This window comes from Helicoverpa armigera, chromosome 31 (assembly GCF_030705265.1).
Source record: "Helicoverpa armigera isolate CAAS_96S chromosome 31, ASM3070526v1, whole genome shotgun sequence".
NCBI lineage: Eukaryota > Metazoa > Arthropoda > Insecta > Lepidoptera > Noctuidae > Helicoverpa > Helicoverpa armigera.
Genome location: NC_087150.1, coordinates 5,051,060 through 5,067,879, shown reverse-complemented (window position 1 = coordinate 5,067,879; position 16,820 = coordinate 5,051,060). Strand labels below are relative to the sequence as shown.

The window sequence follows — 16,820 nt, the reverse complement described above, 5'->3', positions numbered from 1 at the left end:
AGTACACGGAAAATAAAACACCGGAATATATTTGTAACAAACTTAATCGCTCGGCGGTTCAGTTCGGAGTACGTGTCTAGTGCCTAGCGACTCGCTAGCCACGCTACCCACTACTGCGCCTTCTAGCGTGCAAAACGTTAAGGCTGCGGCTCCACTGAGGCGGAGATGAGCGGAGCGCTTTCCTTCGGCATTGAAGTGGAGCGGAGACGAGATGTGGGTTTCATGTAATATGATTGGTCGATTCCCACACATTTCCTCTCCGCTCCGCTCGTCTAATTATCAGTGGAGCCGCAGCCTAATACGTAGTGTAGTAGAATACAGTAATTATAGGTGAAATGTCGTAAAAATAAAACCACGATATTATAATAAACTTACACGTTTATTTACTACATACAGGGTTCAGTATTTTCTTTTTTTCTTTAAATAAAAAGGCGCTTTTCTACAGCCCATCAAATTTACAATTTTTCACTCGAACTATATAATATTTTTTTTATATAATATTATACCAAGTATTATTTTTTTTTTTCTAAAAAAAAATACATCTAAATTCTTGTCCAAAGAATTATGGCCGATTTTCTTTAATTTATTACATTAATTAATTTATTTATTTATGATGCGTTTGTCAAAAATAAAATCTTAAAAAAAATATTGTAAAAAAGTTTTTAAAAATACCTCGGCAGTGTTCATTTACATAGTTGTTTTGAAAATTATTTAATTTTAAATTATAATAACATAAGTGCCCAGAAGAAATGTAGCCCAGAAAAAGTAATGTGGTAGTACAGTGCTAGGTACAATTTAAATACAAAAAATCTGTTATAATAGTATTTTTTTGCAAGAAAGTAAGCAATTTTCGCTGCTATTTTACAGTTTTATTCAGACCCATGTATGGGAACTGTAAATCATAATCTATTCATGTTTTTTTTCCTTATTACATTCAACAAAATAAACAAGTTAAAATAAATCATGTGAATTTAAATAAACAAATAAAAAATCTTCAATAAATTTTTGTTTTCTTACAAAAAACTAGTGATGTGTTCCAATATTGCTTTCGAATTCACACTTAAATTAATATTGCACCTAAATTACGTTTTTAATCGCTGAGGACTTCGACTTCCGACTTCAAGACTTAAAATGTGTTCATATTGATGGTGGTAGCGACTTTCATACGAGACGCTCAGTCGTTAACCTGTACTAATATACATAATTGAGAGGAAATATTTGTTTGTTTAAACCATAAAGTCTCGTCAAAGCTACAGTATTGGAAAGCTACAGTCTTCCCGAGTGATAGAGGCTATATTTTATTTCTGTATGGAAAACAGTGAAAGCTGTTAGTTATAAAAAAAAAAATGTATTTTTTTTTCAGTTGTTGAGGTCAAATAGTCACTCCTTGTAAAACATCGGTACTCAGCTACATCCATTAGACAGGTAGCCGAACCCAACATAGTTGGAAAAAGGCTACGCAGATGATTGTCACTACCATCATCAATTTGACACGAAACCTCAAGAAACGTTTGAAATTAAAATAATAAATACACGTTACTTTACTCCTAGAGATAGATTTTATCACTAACACGATTTATTGCTTAATTAAAATAATAACTAGGAGCCTAACTGCTTATATGGGGACCGAGAAGGTTAAGATAGACACTACACACTGAAAATGTATGTAAATATAAATATATTACTAATTAAGATAAGATCTTGACAAGAAGAGATATGATTAGCCATACCTATTACTCATTCATTTTAAGAGCACTGAAAAGATGAAGCGAAGTTTTGCGCACATGTAACGAAGCGCGTCTTTAAGAGTGAAAACTCGGAAGAAAACTTCACATCCTATTATAAACTTTTTTAGACTTATGAGATTTTCACAATTCGCCCCAGGTTGGTAGAATCATGATGATGACATATAGAGCTGTTATAAGATTCTTAAGAAGGTATAACCAGCAAAGCAAGACTATTAAGTCTTGCTTGTTTCTATCAAGTAGCATTAAAATTACAATTTGAAGATAATCTGAGTCGGTTAAAGTAATGTCCAAACTTCAGTGTGTAGTGTCAATCGCAGCAAAAACAGTCGAACGTTCAATTACTTAATCGCATTTACATCAAAATCATTTCATTTACAATACTACTGACTTGACTAGTCGGCCATTTTGTGACAAAAGCATTTTTCATTTGGAAAAACCTTAGAATATTATTATAACTACAATATATTAGTAAATTCACTTTACATGGATGTAATTTAGTAAAAAATATTATTATGTATCGTAAAATATTACATATATATGTTAAAAAGCGACTATATATGCGAAATTATAGTTTTTACTATGTTACGACTAGATCTTATTAGGTTCCTCTATGTAAAGTAAGGTTTAAGTTAATGCATTTTATGATTATGTTAAGCAAATTATATTCTATTGCACACAATAGCGATATATACATTTTTTAACCAGTTGCACCGAAATCGTATTATTTCAAAATATGTGTATATTACCGGAAAATAATAAGAACTGCGAATTTATAAACTTTAGTAGGATTCTAAACGGTAAAAGCAAATAAGACAGTGCTCTCTGATTGGTCGATATTGACAGTGATGCTACCACGTGACACGCAACCAATCAGAGCGCACATAGCTTTAGATTATTGCTTTCTTATTATTTTACGTGTGAGTTCAGTTTATAACTTTTAATTTTCCTAGGTTTATAAACTTGCGGTTCTTATTAATTTCCGATGACAGATACACGAAAGAATAAAATAAAACTGTCAGTTTTATAAAAAAAAATGTTCTTTGATTTACTTTCTATTAATACGTACAAATGAAAAACGTAAAATTTGATGCAACTAGCTGATATTCTATTATTATTAATATTCTAATGATTTGGGCAGGTGAGGTTTGTCATTAAACCAAATTAATACAAATAAATAATTTGATTCAACGACCAACGATATGCATAAGCACATTTTACTGAAATTCAGCTTAAAATTAAACAAAAACATATTTTTAATTTAAAAATAGTGTGCGTAAACAGTCATTGTCAGGTATTTTAAATATAAACTCGAAGGAACCCTAAACTTTATGCGATTTATACAAAATGGTAGCTTTATTCAAGGTATGGTAACACTGATAACAAGCTCAAGAACGCCATATTTATTAATTCGCGCGCAATTTTAATTTCAAGTACATTAGTTTGATAATTTTATCATTGATTTATTAAAAGAATTCGTTAAATACATAGGTATTACTTTTATTAAAATCCCGCGCGAAAAAAAGCTGTCAAAAAATCTGGCGCCAAAAAAACTGTCACTGTCACTCTTAAAAAAGCTTAACACTAAAGAGTTTGGTGTCTTATCGTTTTACGATTAAAAAAAATAAACGTCAAAAATTTGAAACGTCAAACGGGGCGCTGTGATTGGTCGGTTCAAATAAAATACGTTAAAAACGTATATAAGGCGAATATTATGGATTTTGTTAGCTGTTTTCTTGTTGATGATGAAAACATGGGGGTTAGTTCGTCTGCGTGGGCCGTGTGGGTGCCGCCTAGAGTGTGGAACTGGAATATGTCGCTGACCTGAAATTGAAAAATTACGGGTTTTGTTAGATAGAATGTAAACAAATGAAGGTTATAATGAAAGTCAAAGCTGTCCACCTTCGTTCAATAATCGGTTTCGATTTTTTGTAGGTAAGAAAGAAATACACTGATAACTATAGTGCCACGCACACGTCCTACAAAAAGTCTGTCAGAACGTCTTACACAAAAAAGGCCCGATTTTCTGTCCTACTAAAGGTCTGACTTGGGTGGGCAACGAAAAGGGGACACAGGGAAATGATTGGTTCAGATATCTGATGGCATAAGGTAATGCTATCAAAGTTTGTTCTAAAATCCCAAAATTACACAAACCAATTAATCGTTACAACAATACGTTTTTATTTATATTTGTATGCCGATGCTACGGCGAAACATGCAACATAACAAATGTTACATCTATGTACCCCGTGTTTCATACAAATAAAGATTCTTGTTCTTATTCTTAATCTTATGTAACACAAAAAACTTAGTAATCCTATCTTCTTTCGTATCGATGACATGTCATATAATGAATCTACACTTTGTCAGCCCAATATGCCGCCACAGCGAGAGCACGGCCGGATGCGCACATGAGGTCACGGTACACAATAATACGGAAAGATAGGTCCTTGCTAACAAGAAAAGTGGCCGGGTCACTTCTTGAAACCCCGCCCGGACGGACTCCAAACTAGTACAAATCCGGGGGAATCTGGACGTATGGCAGCCCTACTTGCAACTAAAGTTACCACCCACCTCATTCCATCCATATCTGTTCTTCGCCTGCACGATAGACTCGTACACAGCTCCCGGCTCCAGCCCGCGCAGCTCGTGAGTAACGCGGTGTGTGAGCGAGCCGGCGGGCGCGGGGGCTGGGATGACGACGTCGTGCCAGCGGCCTGGTTGCTGGAAGGATTCGTTTATCTGGAAGACGAGAAGAGGGGAGGAGTTAGAAGTCAGTCAATGGCCTTCTAGCCTCATCATCTACATTTGTTGTTGATGGCTAACAAGCCCTATAAGGGGGCGGCAGCGCCAATCGCAACGTCTATAACCGAATTGTGCTCCTGGTGACATAGGAGGTGGTGCTAGTGCCATTCGTTGGTAACATGTTAGGAGTACCTATATTGTTGTTATTGTTGGCAGGTATATAAATAAGGGAAGAGCTTATGGCTAAATAACAGCCGCATGTAAACTTGTCATAGGACCAGATCATTGAATGAGAGACCATCTTGTCATGACGAGTATTCTAGAGTCCTAACTATCGTTAGAAGATTTTTGATAGGTTTGACTGGTAGTCAAAAGCCGCCATAAACTCGATTCGGGTTGGTGATTTCAAACTATTTAGTCCAGGTTTCCTCGAGATGTTTTCCTTCACCTTTTTATCAGCCATTGGTGTCCAAGATAAGTATACTTAGAAATTACATACAAACGTAGAAAAGTTGCATTAAGTACTTGCCTGACCTGAAGTCGAACCCGCTCACTCATACTTGAGAGGTTGGTTTTTTATCCACTAGGCCACCACGACTGATGCTTCAACTTGCTTAAAAAACTTTTCTAACCTCAAAATTAACATAAAAAACTTACCGCCAATTGTCGATACAACAGCCTCAGTTCATCAAGCGGTGGATAGCTGTCTACTGCGAACGCCAGCACGTATCTTGTATGGGATCGAGCTAGAGGAGCCGATGTGAACCGCGCGGGTCCGGGCCGGCCTGAGACTTCGACGTGCTGACGGGCTCGGCCGAGGCTGTTGTCTGCTACGCAACTGGAAGTAGTAACATAACATATACATAAATATACACAATATATGTAAAATTGTTATTTAAGCAGTGCGCAAAAAAAAGTGTGGTTCCAATCAGTAATTCTGAATCAGTGACAGAACATAATTATCTGCATTATTAGTAAATGTAGTCGCTACATAAATAAATAAATAAATAAATAAATAAATAAGCCATTTATTTCATGCTTCTGCATAGTTTAAGTATTTACATTTTTTATACACTTTATGTTTATTCAGCATGAACCCCGGATTGGGTATAGGCCTCCTCCAAAGATGCCCATGTCTCTCTGTCACGTGCTACGTCTTGCCAGGATGGGCCAGCAGTCCGTTTAAGGTCATCTTCCCATCTTGTTAGTGGTTTCCCTCGGCTTCTCTTACCCATGGGGCCTCTCCACGATGTTACTCTCGCAGTCCATCTCTGGTCTGTACATCTTGCGACATGACCAGCCCATCTCCACTTCTGCTGAAGTGCGTAGGTTTGAGCATCTATTGCTTTGGTGGTTTTTCTTATATTAGTATGTCTTACCCTGTCTATCTTCCTAATATTCAGCATGCTCCTCTCTATGCCCCTTTGGCAGGATCTGATTTTGTTTGTGGACTTAGAAGAGAACTTCCACGTTTGGCACCCATATGTCAGACAAGGTAAGAGACTCGAGTTCATCACTTTGGTTTTGATGTCTGTCGGCATATTACTCTTGAAAATTTCCTTCAAATACCAGTACTTGTTCCAAGTTAATTGTACCCTTCTTTCTATTTCTAATGTTTCGTTGTTTTTGTCAAAACTTAACAATTTTCCTAAGTATATGTACTTTTCAACATGTTCTAGTGGCTCTTTGTTTATTATTATAGGTTTTTTCCATCTGTCATTTGTCATTATCTTGGTTTTAGTTAGGTTCATCTCCAGTCCAACCCTGGTACTAGCTTGGTGAAGAGTCTCTATCATGTGTTGCATCTGGCTGGCCGTCTCTGAGAGGATTACTAGGTCGTCTGCGAACCTAAGATGGCTTAAATATTCACCTTTTATAAAGATTCCCAGTTTGCGCCACTCCAACTTTCCAATGATGTTTTCCAGAATTGATATGAATAGTGTTGGAGAGAGGGGGTCTCCCTGTCTTACTCCTCTTCTTATGGGAAAACAAGGGCCAATGGACTCGAGTTTGATCCTTCCTTTATTGTCCTTGTATATACTTTGGATTGTTCTTATGTATATTTCTTCAACTCCTTGCTCTACCATACTTTCCCATATGCTGTTGTGTGAAACGGAGTCGAAGGCTTTTTGGTAGTCAATAAAAGTTATATATAGGATCCTCTGTTGTTCTTGATATTTTTCTATGATTAGCTCCATTGTATGGATGTGATCAATGGTTGAAAAACCTTTCCTGAAGCCCGCTTGTTCTATGGGTTGTTTTGTTTCAAGTGTTATACTTATTCTTTTGTTGATAATGGTAGAGAACAATTTGTAGAGGCTCGGAAGAAGGCTGATTGGTCTATAGTTGCCAATATTTTTGGGATCTCCTTTTTTATATAACAGTATGATATTTGCTTCTGACCACTGAATGGGTGTTACAGAGTGTTGGAGTATCAAGTTGAACAGTTTTGTTAGTGGCGCAGCCAAAATGAACTGAGCATCTTTCAGTGCTTCGTTTGTGATATTGTCTGTGCCTGGACTTTTTTCTAATTTGAGTTTCTTTATGGTATCTATAACTTCCATTTCATTTATCTCTATAAAATCTTTAAATTGGTCACATTTGATGTTATTTGGTGTTATTATGTTGTTTTGATTGTCACTATATAGATTACTATAAAACTCCGTAGCAGTTTTTACTATATCGCTTCGTTTATATACATCTTTATCTAGATTTTTTAATTCTTTTATCCAGCATTTATTTTTTCTAAGTTCCTTAAATGGTTTCTTTGTGCTACCGCGAAGTTCTAGGTGTCTCATTATGGTTTCTTGTCTGTATTTTAAGTAGTCTTTTTTTATATATTTGTTGACTATTTTGTATAAAGCTGAGAGTTCATTTTTCATGGAACGTGTTTTATTTTTGGTTGACTGTAGTACTCTTCTTCTTTGTAGGAGCTTTTCTGTTCTCTCTTGTATTATTTTGTATTTATGATTTTTGTTGTTTTTTTGTGCGAATTTTCGGCTTTCAACAATAGCATTACTGATCATATCATAACAATTTTGTACTGTTTCGCTGGCTTGGTGATTTGAAGCCTCCGATAGTCTTGAATTAAGGATGTCTTTATATTTTTCTATTTCCTCTTCACTTCTTAGTTGGCATCCTTGATTATTTGTAAATCGAGCTCTACTTAGTTTGTGTTTGGAAATATTGATTGTTCCTCTGATTGCTCGGTGGTCAGACGGGTAGTTCAGGTTCATAACTTCGAAGTTTGTAAATGATTTTGGTTGATTTGTCAGGATGTAATCAATTTCGTTTTTATGAAGCCCGTCCGGTGTCCTCCAAGTCCATTTTTGGTTTGGTTTTTTCTTAAAACAGGTATTTACTATTGTAAACTTATGCTCAAGTGCAAAGTTTACAAGTTTCTGGCCTCTGTTATTCCTTGTGCCATAACCATGCTGTTTCACGACCACATTTTCTTTTTCTTTAGGTGCTCCTACTTTAGCGTTGAAGTCGCCCATAATTATAATGTGTGTGTGCGCCGTTTTTAGTGCTTTATCAATTGACTTATATAATGCATCAGTTTCAATCTCTTTAGCATCTGACGTGGGGAAGTAGACTTGCAGAATCGTTATTTTGTAGCTTCCTATGGCTATATTGAGTATAGCTAAGCGCTCTGATATACCAATGAAGCTCTCTATATTGTTTTTTATTGCTTTGTTAATTATGAAGCCCACCCCATATTGTCCTGCTGTCTGTCCTATGTAGCACAGTATAAAGTTCTCATACTCTTTAATTTCGCAGCCCAGGCGTCTTACTTCTGAGATTCCCATTATGTCATAGTTTATAACGCTTAAGCATTCTTCAAGCTCCAATAGGCGTTCGTATGAAGATAGAGTCCTGACATTGTATGTTAATATTCTTAATTGATGATTTTCTTTCATGTTTTTGTTCCTTGGAATTGTGGTTTTCTTTGGAGGGTTTTGGTCATATTCCTCCACGGTGACCAACCGGGTTGGAGGAGTTGCTATGTTTTTTTCATTTAAATGTTTCTTTGTTGAATTTGTGTGGATAGGAGCAGCTAATTGCTATGCATAGTTTTTGGAGGTTTCTTGAGTTAGTGTAGTGTTTTTATTAACTAAGAAGTTTAGCATGCTCGGTTTTAATACTCCTTCTGAGACGCTGTTTGATCTTCTCACCGAGGAGTCTTGTTGTTGTGATTTATTTCTTTTTATTTGTATGTGTATTATTTTGCTTTTGTATGTCCCCGGTGTGTGTTGTTGGAGTTGTTGTCGCTACATATGCTGTTGGTAGTTGGTAGTCACGAGCTGGCTTCCGAAACGTTCCTTAAAAAAATACGTATCGCGGTTGCCTTCAGATCATCCCTCTATGTGGCATACTCAAAGACTTGGTTATTTACTTTATGGGCACACTGGTCATCCCAGCTGCATCCTGAGACTCAAACATAGTTGGGAAAAGGCTAAGCAGATCTTCTTCCGAGCATTTTCCCAACTATGTTGGGGTCGGCTTCCAGTCTAACCGGATTCAGCTGAGTACCAGTGCTTTACAAGAAGCGACTGCCTATCTGACCTCCTCAACCCAGTTACCCGGGCAACCCAATACCCCAGAGCAAGGCAGTTGAAGGTGTATGTATTACCTGTAATTGCCAAAGTCCTCAGGCTGCACATTAGCTATGAGTAGCGTGTGGTTGTTTCCTCGCGCCGACATCGTCACGCGCTCCGATGCGCTCAGTGGGAACGAGTTCTGGTACCAGGTCACCTGGGAATAGAGTTTGAAGAACGTTAAGACCAAATGGGCAATTAATATGATTAGAATGATAAACAAAACAGTAGACCAGCCGATAGAGCCATTTTTGATGAAATAGAAAGAAAGAAAGAAAAGAAAAGTAAAGAAAGAAAATACATTTCTTCACGCGTGTGACAGCTTTTAATTTCCCCATAGAATTATTGAAATATAAAGCTACGAATCTTTCGTTATTCTGTGGTAGTTCTCTAAAAACAAAAAATAGATACGGATGGAATATCAGATCGCTTCTTCTTCTTTCTGTCATGAATCCAAGTAATTTGTGGTCTGCACAATAAGTTTACCGCTTCCATTCCCCTCTTTCAGCCTAATAATATCCACTCCCATCTTATTCATGTCCTCATGATCGCTACAACAGTAGTATGAATTCTACCATAAGACATGGACTTACCTCAGCCGGTGGGTCAGCGAGTACTGTGCAGAGCAGTTCAGCTCTGAATCCTTCACCCGTGTGCACCCACGAGCGCTCCACTGTGATCTCGGGAGGATCTGTAAAAGTATCATGTAGGTTGTGTTAAAATCTTGCATATTTCTTATTGCATATCATCATCATCATCAGTCATTGCATATCATCATCGCAGTCCACTGCTGGACAGGCCTCTCCAAGTGCACGCCACTGAAATCGATTTTCGGCTTCTCGCATCCAGCTCCTGCCATTATTGCATATACACCCACTTTTTGCCGGTTATATGAAAATCCTATGTAAACGGGAACAGCCTCATGTTTAGGCATTTTAGGCTAGGGGATATAAGGTTACCTTACTGGGTTAATAGCCCAGGCAACTCTGTTAGGAAGGTCAAATAGATAGTCGCTCCTTGTGGCAAACTGGTACTTAGCTGCATCCGGTTAGACTGGAAGCCGACCACAACATAGTTGGGAAAAGGCCCGGCACATGATGCAAGTATTTAAGCTACTCGTGATACTTAAAATCATTTGGGCAGCGTCACTCCAGTTGAGTCGGATTGCCGTCCCATCGCGCTATGAGAGTGAAGGAATAGTGAGTGCACCTGTGTTCAAGCAAATGTGCTTGCACTATAATATGTCCTGCGCTCGCTGATCTCCTTAGAGGGAACAGCTGTCGTTACCAAAATCGGCCTTGGACACCATTATTAATGATCACTTAGAATATCCGCGGACGGACAGACATGGAAGAACTATTCGGGTTCGCAGTTGACTATAGAACCTTTTACAATCAACTCATTATCGATACTTACACAGCACTTGCAGCTGAAACTCCGCGACTAGTGGTGCGCCGACCCCGTTATCGACAGTGCAGGCGTACCGGCCGCTGTGTCCCCTCTCTAGCCGCGACAGTTGCAGCTGCGGGCCCTCCCCGAGCCGCGTCTTCGAGTCGTTCTGCAACACCGGTATCACCTGCGCTTATATAATGATGGACTCTAACTGTCGCAATAGGAAAGCAAATAAAAAAGGAATATGGGAATTTTATTGGAATCAGCAATATAATGACAGATATGGGGGCAAACAATCCTTGTTAGTATGGCTACAGTGTCAGATTTAGGTCCTTTTCAAGTGTAATAAATACCCCACAGTTACTTACTGCCTTTACTCATTCTATAGATCATTATTTGACGAACATATTTCTAGCAACTCAAGTGGCTACATCAACACAGAAATTCTAGCAAACTCACTTATTATAGCCGCCAAAAGGACATCCAAATCTGACTCCCAACTACAAACGATTTAAACGCAAAAGCTTAGGTCACCAACACAGTGGTGTGATTCTGTAAGACTTCATTCTTAACTTCGCATCTGAATCCGCCGTGGGTTTCGTGATGGCATTCTCAAACTACACTAGCGCTACTCTTGCGAGCGTGTTTGCGAGTTGAACTAAATTAAACTCGAGATTTTGACAGATAAAGTATGAGATGACTTTTAGAACGTTTTTAACCGAACGCGAAGTGAGAGTGAATAGCGAAGTGTTGTTGTCTGAATTTTATAGAATCGACGTACAGCATCCAAAATGGTTCACAGGCTACCTAATTAAACATAACGACAGTACACGCGCACCAATCGCTGTGTCCCCTCTCTAGCCGCGACTAGTGTGTTTTAAACACGACCCAATGCGTCGCACGCAATCTTTGTTGGCGACTGAGATTTTAGTCAAGCAAAACAAATCGCCGAAACAAACCGTCTCATTCCGGCGCTCTTACACTTAAGACACTGAAAAAGTATCTTAAACCAGTGCCCCATCCTTCCTAAAGTCACACAGACGTCACTATAGCACTCACAAGCTTATGCCAAGTGACAGTCGGCACGGGGTTGCCGGCGGCCCTGCACTCGAGCACGGCCGCGCCGCCTCGCCGGGCATAGCGCGTACTGACGGTGCAACACCTCACTGTGTGGACACAGACGTCGCTATAGCACTCACAAGCTTATGCAAAGTGACTGCAATGCTAGACCAATGGTAGACCAATGCTAGACCGGTCAGGACCTACTTACCAGTAGTGTCTAAAAAGGCCACCCCAAGTATAAACATTAGTGATCTAATTTGCATCAAAAGAGGGCGCCTAAACGAACCTTCTTATTCTGCCGCCTGCAAACTTAAAAGACGCTGAAAGAGACCTCTAAAATTGTCCTAAACCAGCCACCTATCCCTCCTTAAACATACAGACTATATTACACCTATTATTTACGACGCTGAAACATCCCAATTAGCAATATTAGTACACCATTTTCATCAACAGATGTCGCTAGAAACGACTGTCTCATTTTAGCGACCTCGCTCATTACAAGCGCCTTCTCATGCGTTGCGGTCGCTGAAAAACCCACCACAACTGTCTTACACTAGTGCCCCCTATCCCTCCTATAGGCATAGACGTCGCTATAGCACTCACAAGCTTATGCCTATTATTTCTAGCGACTTTACTGTCACGGTCGCCGAAAAACACCTATCATGCGTTGGGGTCGCCGAAAAAACCCTCTTAATAGTCAGGATCGCCGAAAAACCCTCTTAATAGTCAGGGTCGCTGAAAAAAACCCTTTTAATAGCCAGGGACGCTGAAAAAACCCTCTTAATAGTCAGGGTCACTGAAAAACGCACCACAACTGTCTTAAATTGACTCCCTATCCCTCCTAAAGTCACACAGACGTCACTATAGCACTCACAAGCTTATGCCAAGTGACAGTCGGCACGGGGTTGCCGGCGGCCCTGCACTCGAGCACGGCCGCGCCGCCTCGCCGCGCCGCTGCATGCCGCGACTCGGGCATGGCGCGAACTGATGGTGGGACTAGGACTTCGACTGTGTGGACCTGGTCCCGGGCGACGCGGTCGGAGATCTGGCACACGTAGTCTCCGGCGTCCTGGAAGAGAAGAAAAAAATATATGTAGAGAACATTTAAATAGAATTACTTTTACGGTTTTATTGCTATCGCGGTTATATTGATATCTATACTAATATTATAAAGCTGAAGAGTTTGTTTGTTTGTTTGAACGCGCTAATCTCAGGAACTACTGGTCCGATTTGAAAATTTCTTTCAGCGTTAGATAGCCCATTTATCGAGGAAGGCTATAGGCTACTTTTTTTATCCCGGTACGGGAAGTAGTTCCCACGGGATGCGGGTGAAACCGCTGGCAGAAGCTAGTATTAGATATAGGCCATTTAAGTAGGTAGGAACTTTTCTAAAGCAAAACTATCTTGATATAACTTTAATTTATGTAAAAACCCCGTTAAAAATAGAATTTAATTAAAAATCTTAATCAGTTTAATTAGTATTAAAAAGTATATGAAGATAGTTTACCTTTAGTTAGGTTTGTTTGTTTGTGCCCTACAGGCTTAGAAGCTTCTGAACTGATTTGAAAAAATATTTAACTGTTGGAAAGCTCCACTCTTCCCCAGATGAAATAGGCTGTATTGTTACCGAAAATGGGAAGTAATTTTATTAGTATGCGGGTGAAACAGCCCGAAAACAGTCAATTTTTAATAGTATAAGAAAATTAGTGTATGTTTACCTAGTTTTTAGCTAATCCTCAGTAATTTTAGGTACTATATTTAAGTAATCGTTGGTCTAGCGGTGATCAAGCACTGAAATCGCTTTGTGCGTTTTAAGTAACTTTTATAAAAGCAGGTCGGAGTGGATTTCAGCCATATTGAACACCGAAAAACGTTTCGCTGGTTTGAAAAACTGACTGGGTATTCAATGAACACGGATATTCGATATAACCCGAATAAAAAAGAAAAAAGCTGTGTGACGTCGGTAGAAATGCAGTTTTGTTGCTTTTATATAAAAAAATCTAGCATTGAATTTGGAAATAAAAAATATAGATATCTATACTTATATACGAGTGATACAGAAGAAACATTTGTTTGTTTGCTTATATCCAAAAGGCTACGAAACTACTGAACCGATTTGAAAAAATCTCTCAATGTTGGAAAGCTCTTCCCGAGCTCTCCGAAAATATGTTATTTTATCCCGGCAGCAGTTCCTAGAGGACGCGGGGAAACCGTTAGAATTACTATTGAATTTAAGTAGGTACTTAATACTGTTTTCATTAAAATGAAAATGAATGAATAAATGTTAAAACAGTATATTTTTTACATTTATTTTAATGAAAAATAAATCTTTTAAACTTCCACTTTATTTTAGCTTTATCTTGCCAAAAAAAAATGCATAGTACATTTAAAATACGCACAAAAAAAACGGAAAATCTGAATTTCAGAACAAACCGTTTTCCATGTCAAACCTTTTTCACGCACAAAATACGAAAATAAAAAAATAAAAAGCAACATGGCCGCCTGAATTGCGCGGGAAATCGTACCTCAGTGTTGCAACGCGTAAAAAATAACGAGGCTGTAGACCACAAAGGTTTTTATGCTCCCATTATCATATTTCCCCCGCCCAATTACCGTTTAGGGCTCAATTTAGCATTTTTTGACGGTGAAAAAAATAATGTGAAACGATTTTTGGTATTATAAAACCTTATTTCGCGGTAAGAAATGAGGTTTTGAATTTTAAGTTCCGTTTGGGAACTATTTTGAGAGATTTGGGTAAAATTGTGAATGAATTGCTGGGAAAATTAGGCGTCTACTAATTTGGAAACTTAAAAATTACAAATCGCGATAGTAACATGTATATTATTATTGTTAACAAACCTATATAAAATGTTGAATGTTATGTACGTTTATTGATCAAAAGCCATGTTAAAATGATTAAATTTTTAGTTTTTTTTTAAATTCCCAAAAATCGTCCTTTAGTTTTTATGTTAAAGAGAAACAAACATCCACATATACAAAATGCGTTTATATTAAACATAGATACTAAGGTTAAGTTGCACCATTTAACTATAACGATAACCAAACCATAACCAGCCGTATACTTGCCGCCCATTGGTCACATCGGCGATTTGACAACTGACAATGGTTCGGTTATCGTTATAGTTAAATGGTGCAACTCACTGTAAGATTTTAGATTCCTGAAATCTGTCACTATTTTTGCACCCGTTCTATAGAAATTGTATTAAAATGTAATAGAATGTTTGTGAACTATGTTACTAGTATGTTACTTTTTAAAAAAGAGTGTATCTATGGAGTTTCTTGCCGGCTCTTCTCCATGAGACCAACTTTTTGGAACCGTTCAACTAGTGTGACGTTTCATAGGAGCCTGCAAAGGCGTATTTGAAATAAAAACATTTGACTTTGACTATGACTGCTAAAACCATAACCCCTCTTTCTGCAGTCAAGTAAGGACTTAAAACGCTGGAATCTTAAAATCACCATTAAATCTTCCTCCTTTGTCAGTCAATGAATTTTAATTAGTATTCAATCAAGGAATTGATTTAGTTATCTTTTAATTAAATCTTAGGCCATTGGTATTAACTGCTGGCGTTTTCACAAATAGATTCAAGTCCGAATTTTTAAGGTGGGTGGGCACAAGACTGTTCAAGCAGCCAAGGTTACAAAAAACGCAATAAGTCGGTTTTTTACACTAATATTACATTAAAATATAGCCTATGTTACACGGGGACAGTGTAGCTTCCCAAAAGAGAAAGATTTTTTGCACACCAGTGCAGTGAACCTGCCGGGGCTGCGGTATGTTCGCACTCATTACCGCTGGTATAATCATCGGCAAGGATATTGAGCCCTGACCTTCACCTGCGCAGAAGTGATTTATTGGTTTATTGCCTTAAATGTACAGTGCGCAAAGCGATCCCCACTCTTCCGCTGAGAGCTCATTATCCGTGCCGATAACTTTACATAAACGGGCTTAAGAAGGAACATGGCGGGGTTTAGTCAGTAAGAGTCTGACACTCTCTCACGCTACACCCACAGCGGGAGGGGTCATTCGAAGATTTCCCATAAAAATATCAGAAAAGTAAAAGAAGGTATCTTACCTGAGGTCCCACATCAGTAATCTGCAGGTTATAGCCGTCGACGAGTCGAAACCGTTCGTCTCTCGTCACCATCAGGCTGGCAGCTGTCAGCACTGCCGGGCCTCTTCGCCATAGTAGGACTAATGAGCCTGTTGAGAGAACAAGGATGATATTAGTTCATGTTTTAAAGTTCAAGCTTCATTAAGGCGACGAATTGGTAAACAATCATTCCATAACTGGCGCACGCGCACCTAAGGGGCTAAGAGGTGACGATAACTTTCAGGTAACCAAGTTGTATTATGATCCGTTTTGTATTTACTGAGAAAAAATGAGATCCTTGGCGCCAAAATTTCCAATTCGTCCTCTTAAATCTATAGCTGTCACTTTTTATCTTGTTGAGACGGAAAGATATTCTTGTTGAGACGCAATAGATTTAATGAAGCTTGAACTTTAATGGAGGTTTTTGCAACTGACGGTTAGAGTGGTGGCCTAATGGGTAAAGAACCAACCTCTCAAGTATGAGTGTGGGATCAATACCAGGTCAGGCAAGTACCAATACAACTTTTCTAAGTTTGTATGTACTTTCTAAGTATATCTTGGACATTAATGACTGTGTTTCGGATGGAACGTTAAACTGTAGGTCCCGGTTGCCATAGAACATCCTTGGCAGTCGTTACGGGTAGTCAGAAGCCAGTAAGTCTGACACCAGTCTAACCAAGGGGTATTGGGTTGCCCGGGTAACTGGGTTGAGGAGATCAGATAGGAAGTCGCTCCTTGTGGCACACTGGTACTCAGCTGCATCCGGTTAGACTGGAAGTCGACCCCAACATAGTTGGGAAAAGGCTCGGGAGGTGATGATGAAGTTGTAGCATATTTAATATTAGTGAAGTTGAGGGTGTCTCGAAATAAATCAGTCTGTGTCAAGCTATCTTGTTGTTTTACTACATGGTGACAGCGGTGCGTGAAATAAATTAAATAATCGTGTAATTGGTGGTTAAAAGTTGTTAATATTGATTGTATTTGCTGTATAAACATATTAATCATCGAGTACAATGGAACATGCGCGACCACCAGCGGAATTGAGCCTGGAAGGAGGGCCCGCCAACCGGGCCGACGCATGGCGTAAATGGTTACGTCAATTTCAAGTGTTTTTGAAAGCGTCAGGTGTTCATAAGGAGCCGTCGGATGTTCAAGCCAGTTTA

General features: G+C 38.7%; 1 protein-coding gene across 3 annotated transcripts in view; it reads right to left on the bottom strand.

Annotated features, from left to right (window-relative positions):
* Window positions 1–360: 360 nt before the first annotated feature.
* The window catches only part of LOC110381349 (igLON family member 5), a 39,080-nt gene continuing 22,620 nt past the window's right edge, over window positions 361–16,820 (bottom strand). For 2 of the 3 annotated variants that reach the window (XM_064043248.1, XM_064043249.1), the window contains exons 4-11: window positions 15,640–15,767; window positions 12,417–12,611; window positions 10,505–10,664; window positions 9,682–9,779; window positions 9,124–9,245; window positions 5,148–5,328; window positions 4,320–4,487; window positions 361–3,569 (exon numbers count right to left, since the gene is read on the bottom strand). In XM_064043248.1, coding sequence (XP_063899318.1) covers window positions 3,420–3,569; window positions 4,320–4,487; window positions 5,148–5,328; window positions 9,124–9,245; window positions 9,682–9,779; window positions 10,505–10,664; window positions 12,417–12,611; window positions 15,640–15,767 — 1,202 coding nt within the window. In that variant the 3' untranslated portion in view covers window positions 361–3,419. The remainder of the gene's footprint in view (window positions 3,570–4,319; window positions 4,488–5,147; window positions 5,329–9,123; window positions 9,246–9,681; window positions 9,780–10,504; window positions 10,665–12,416; window positions 12,612–15,639; window positions 15,768–16,820) is intronic. The other variant, XM_064043250.1, reaches the window with a different exon arrangement.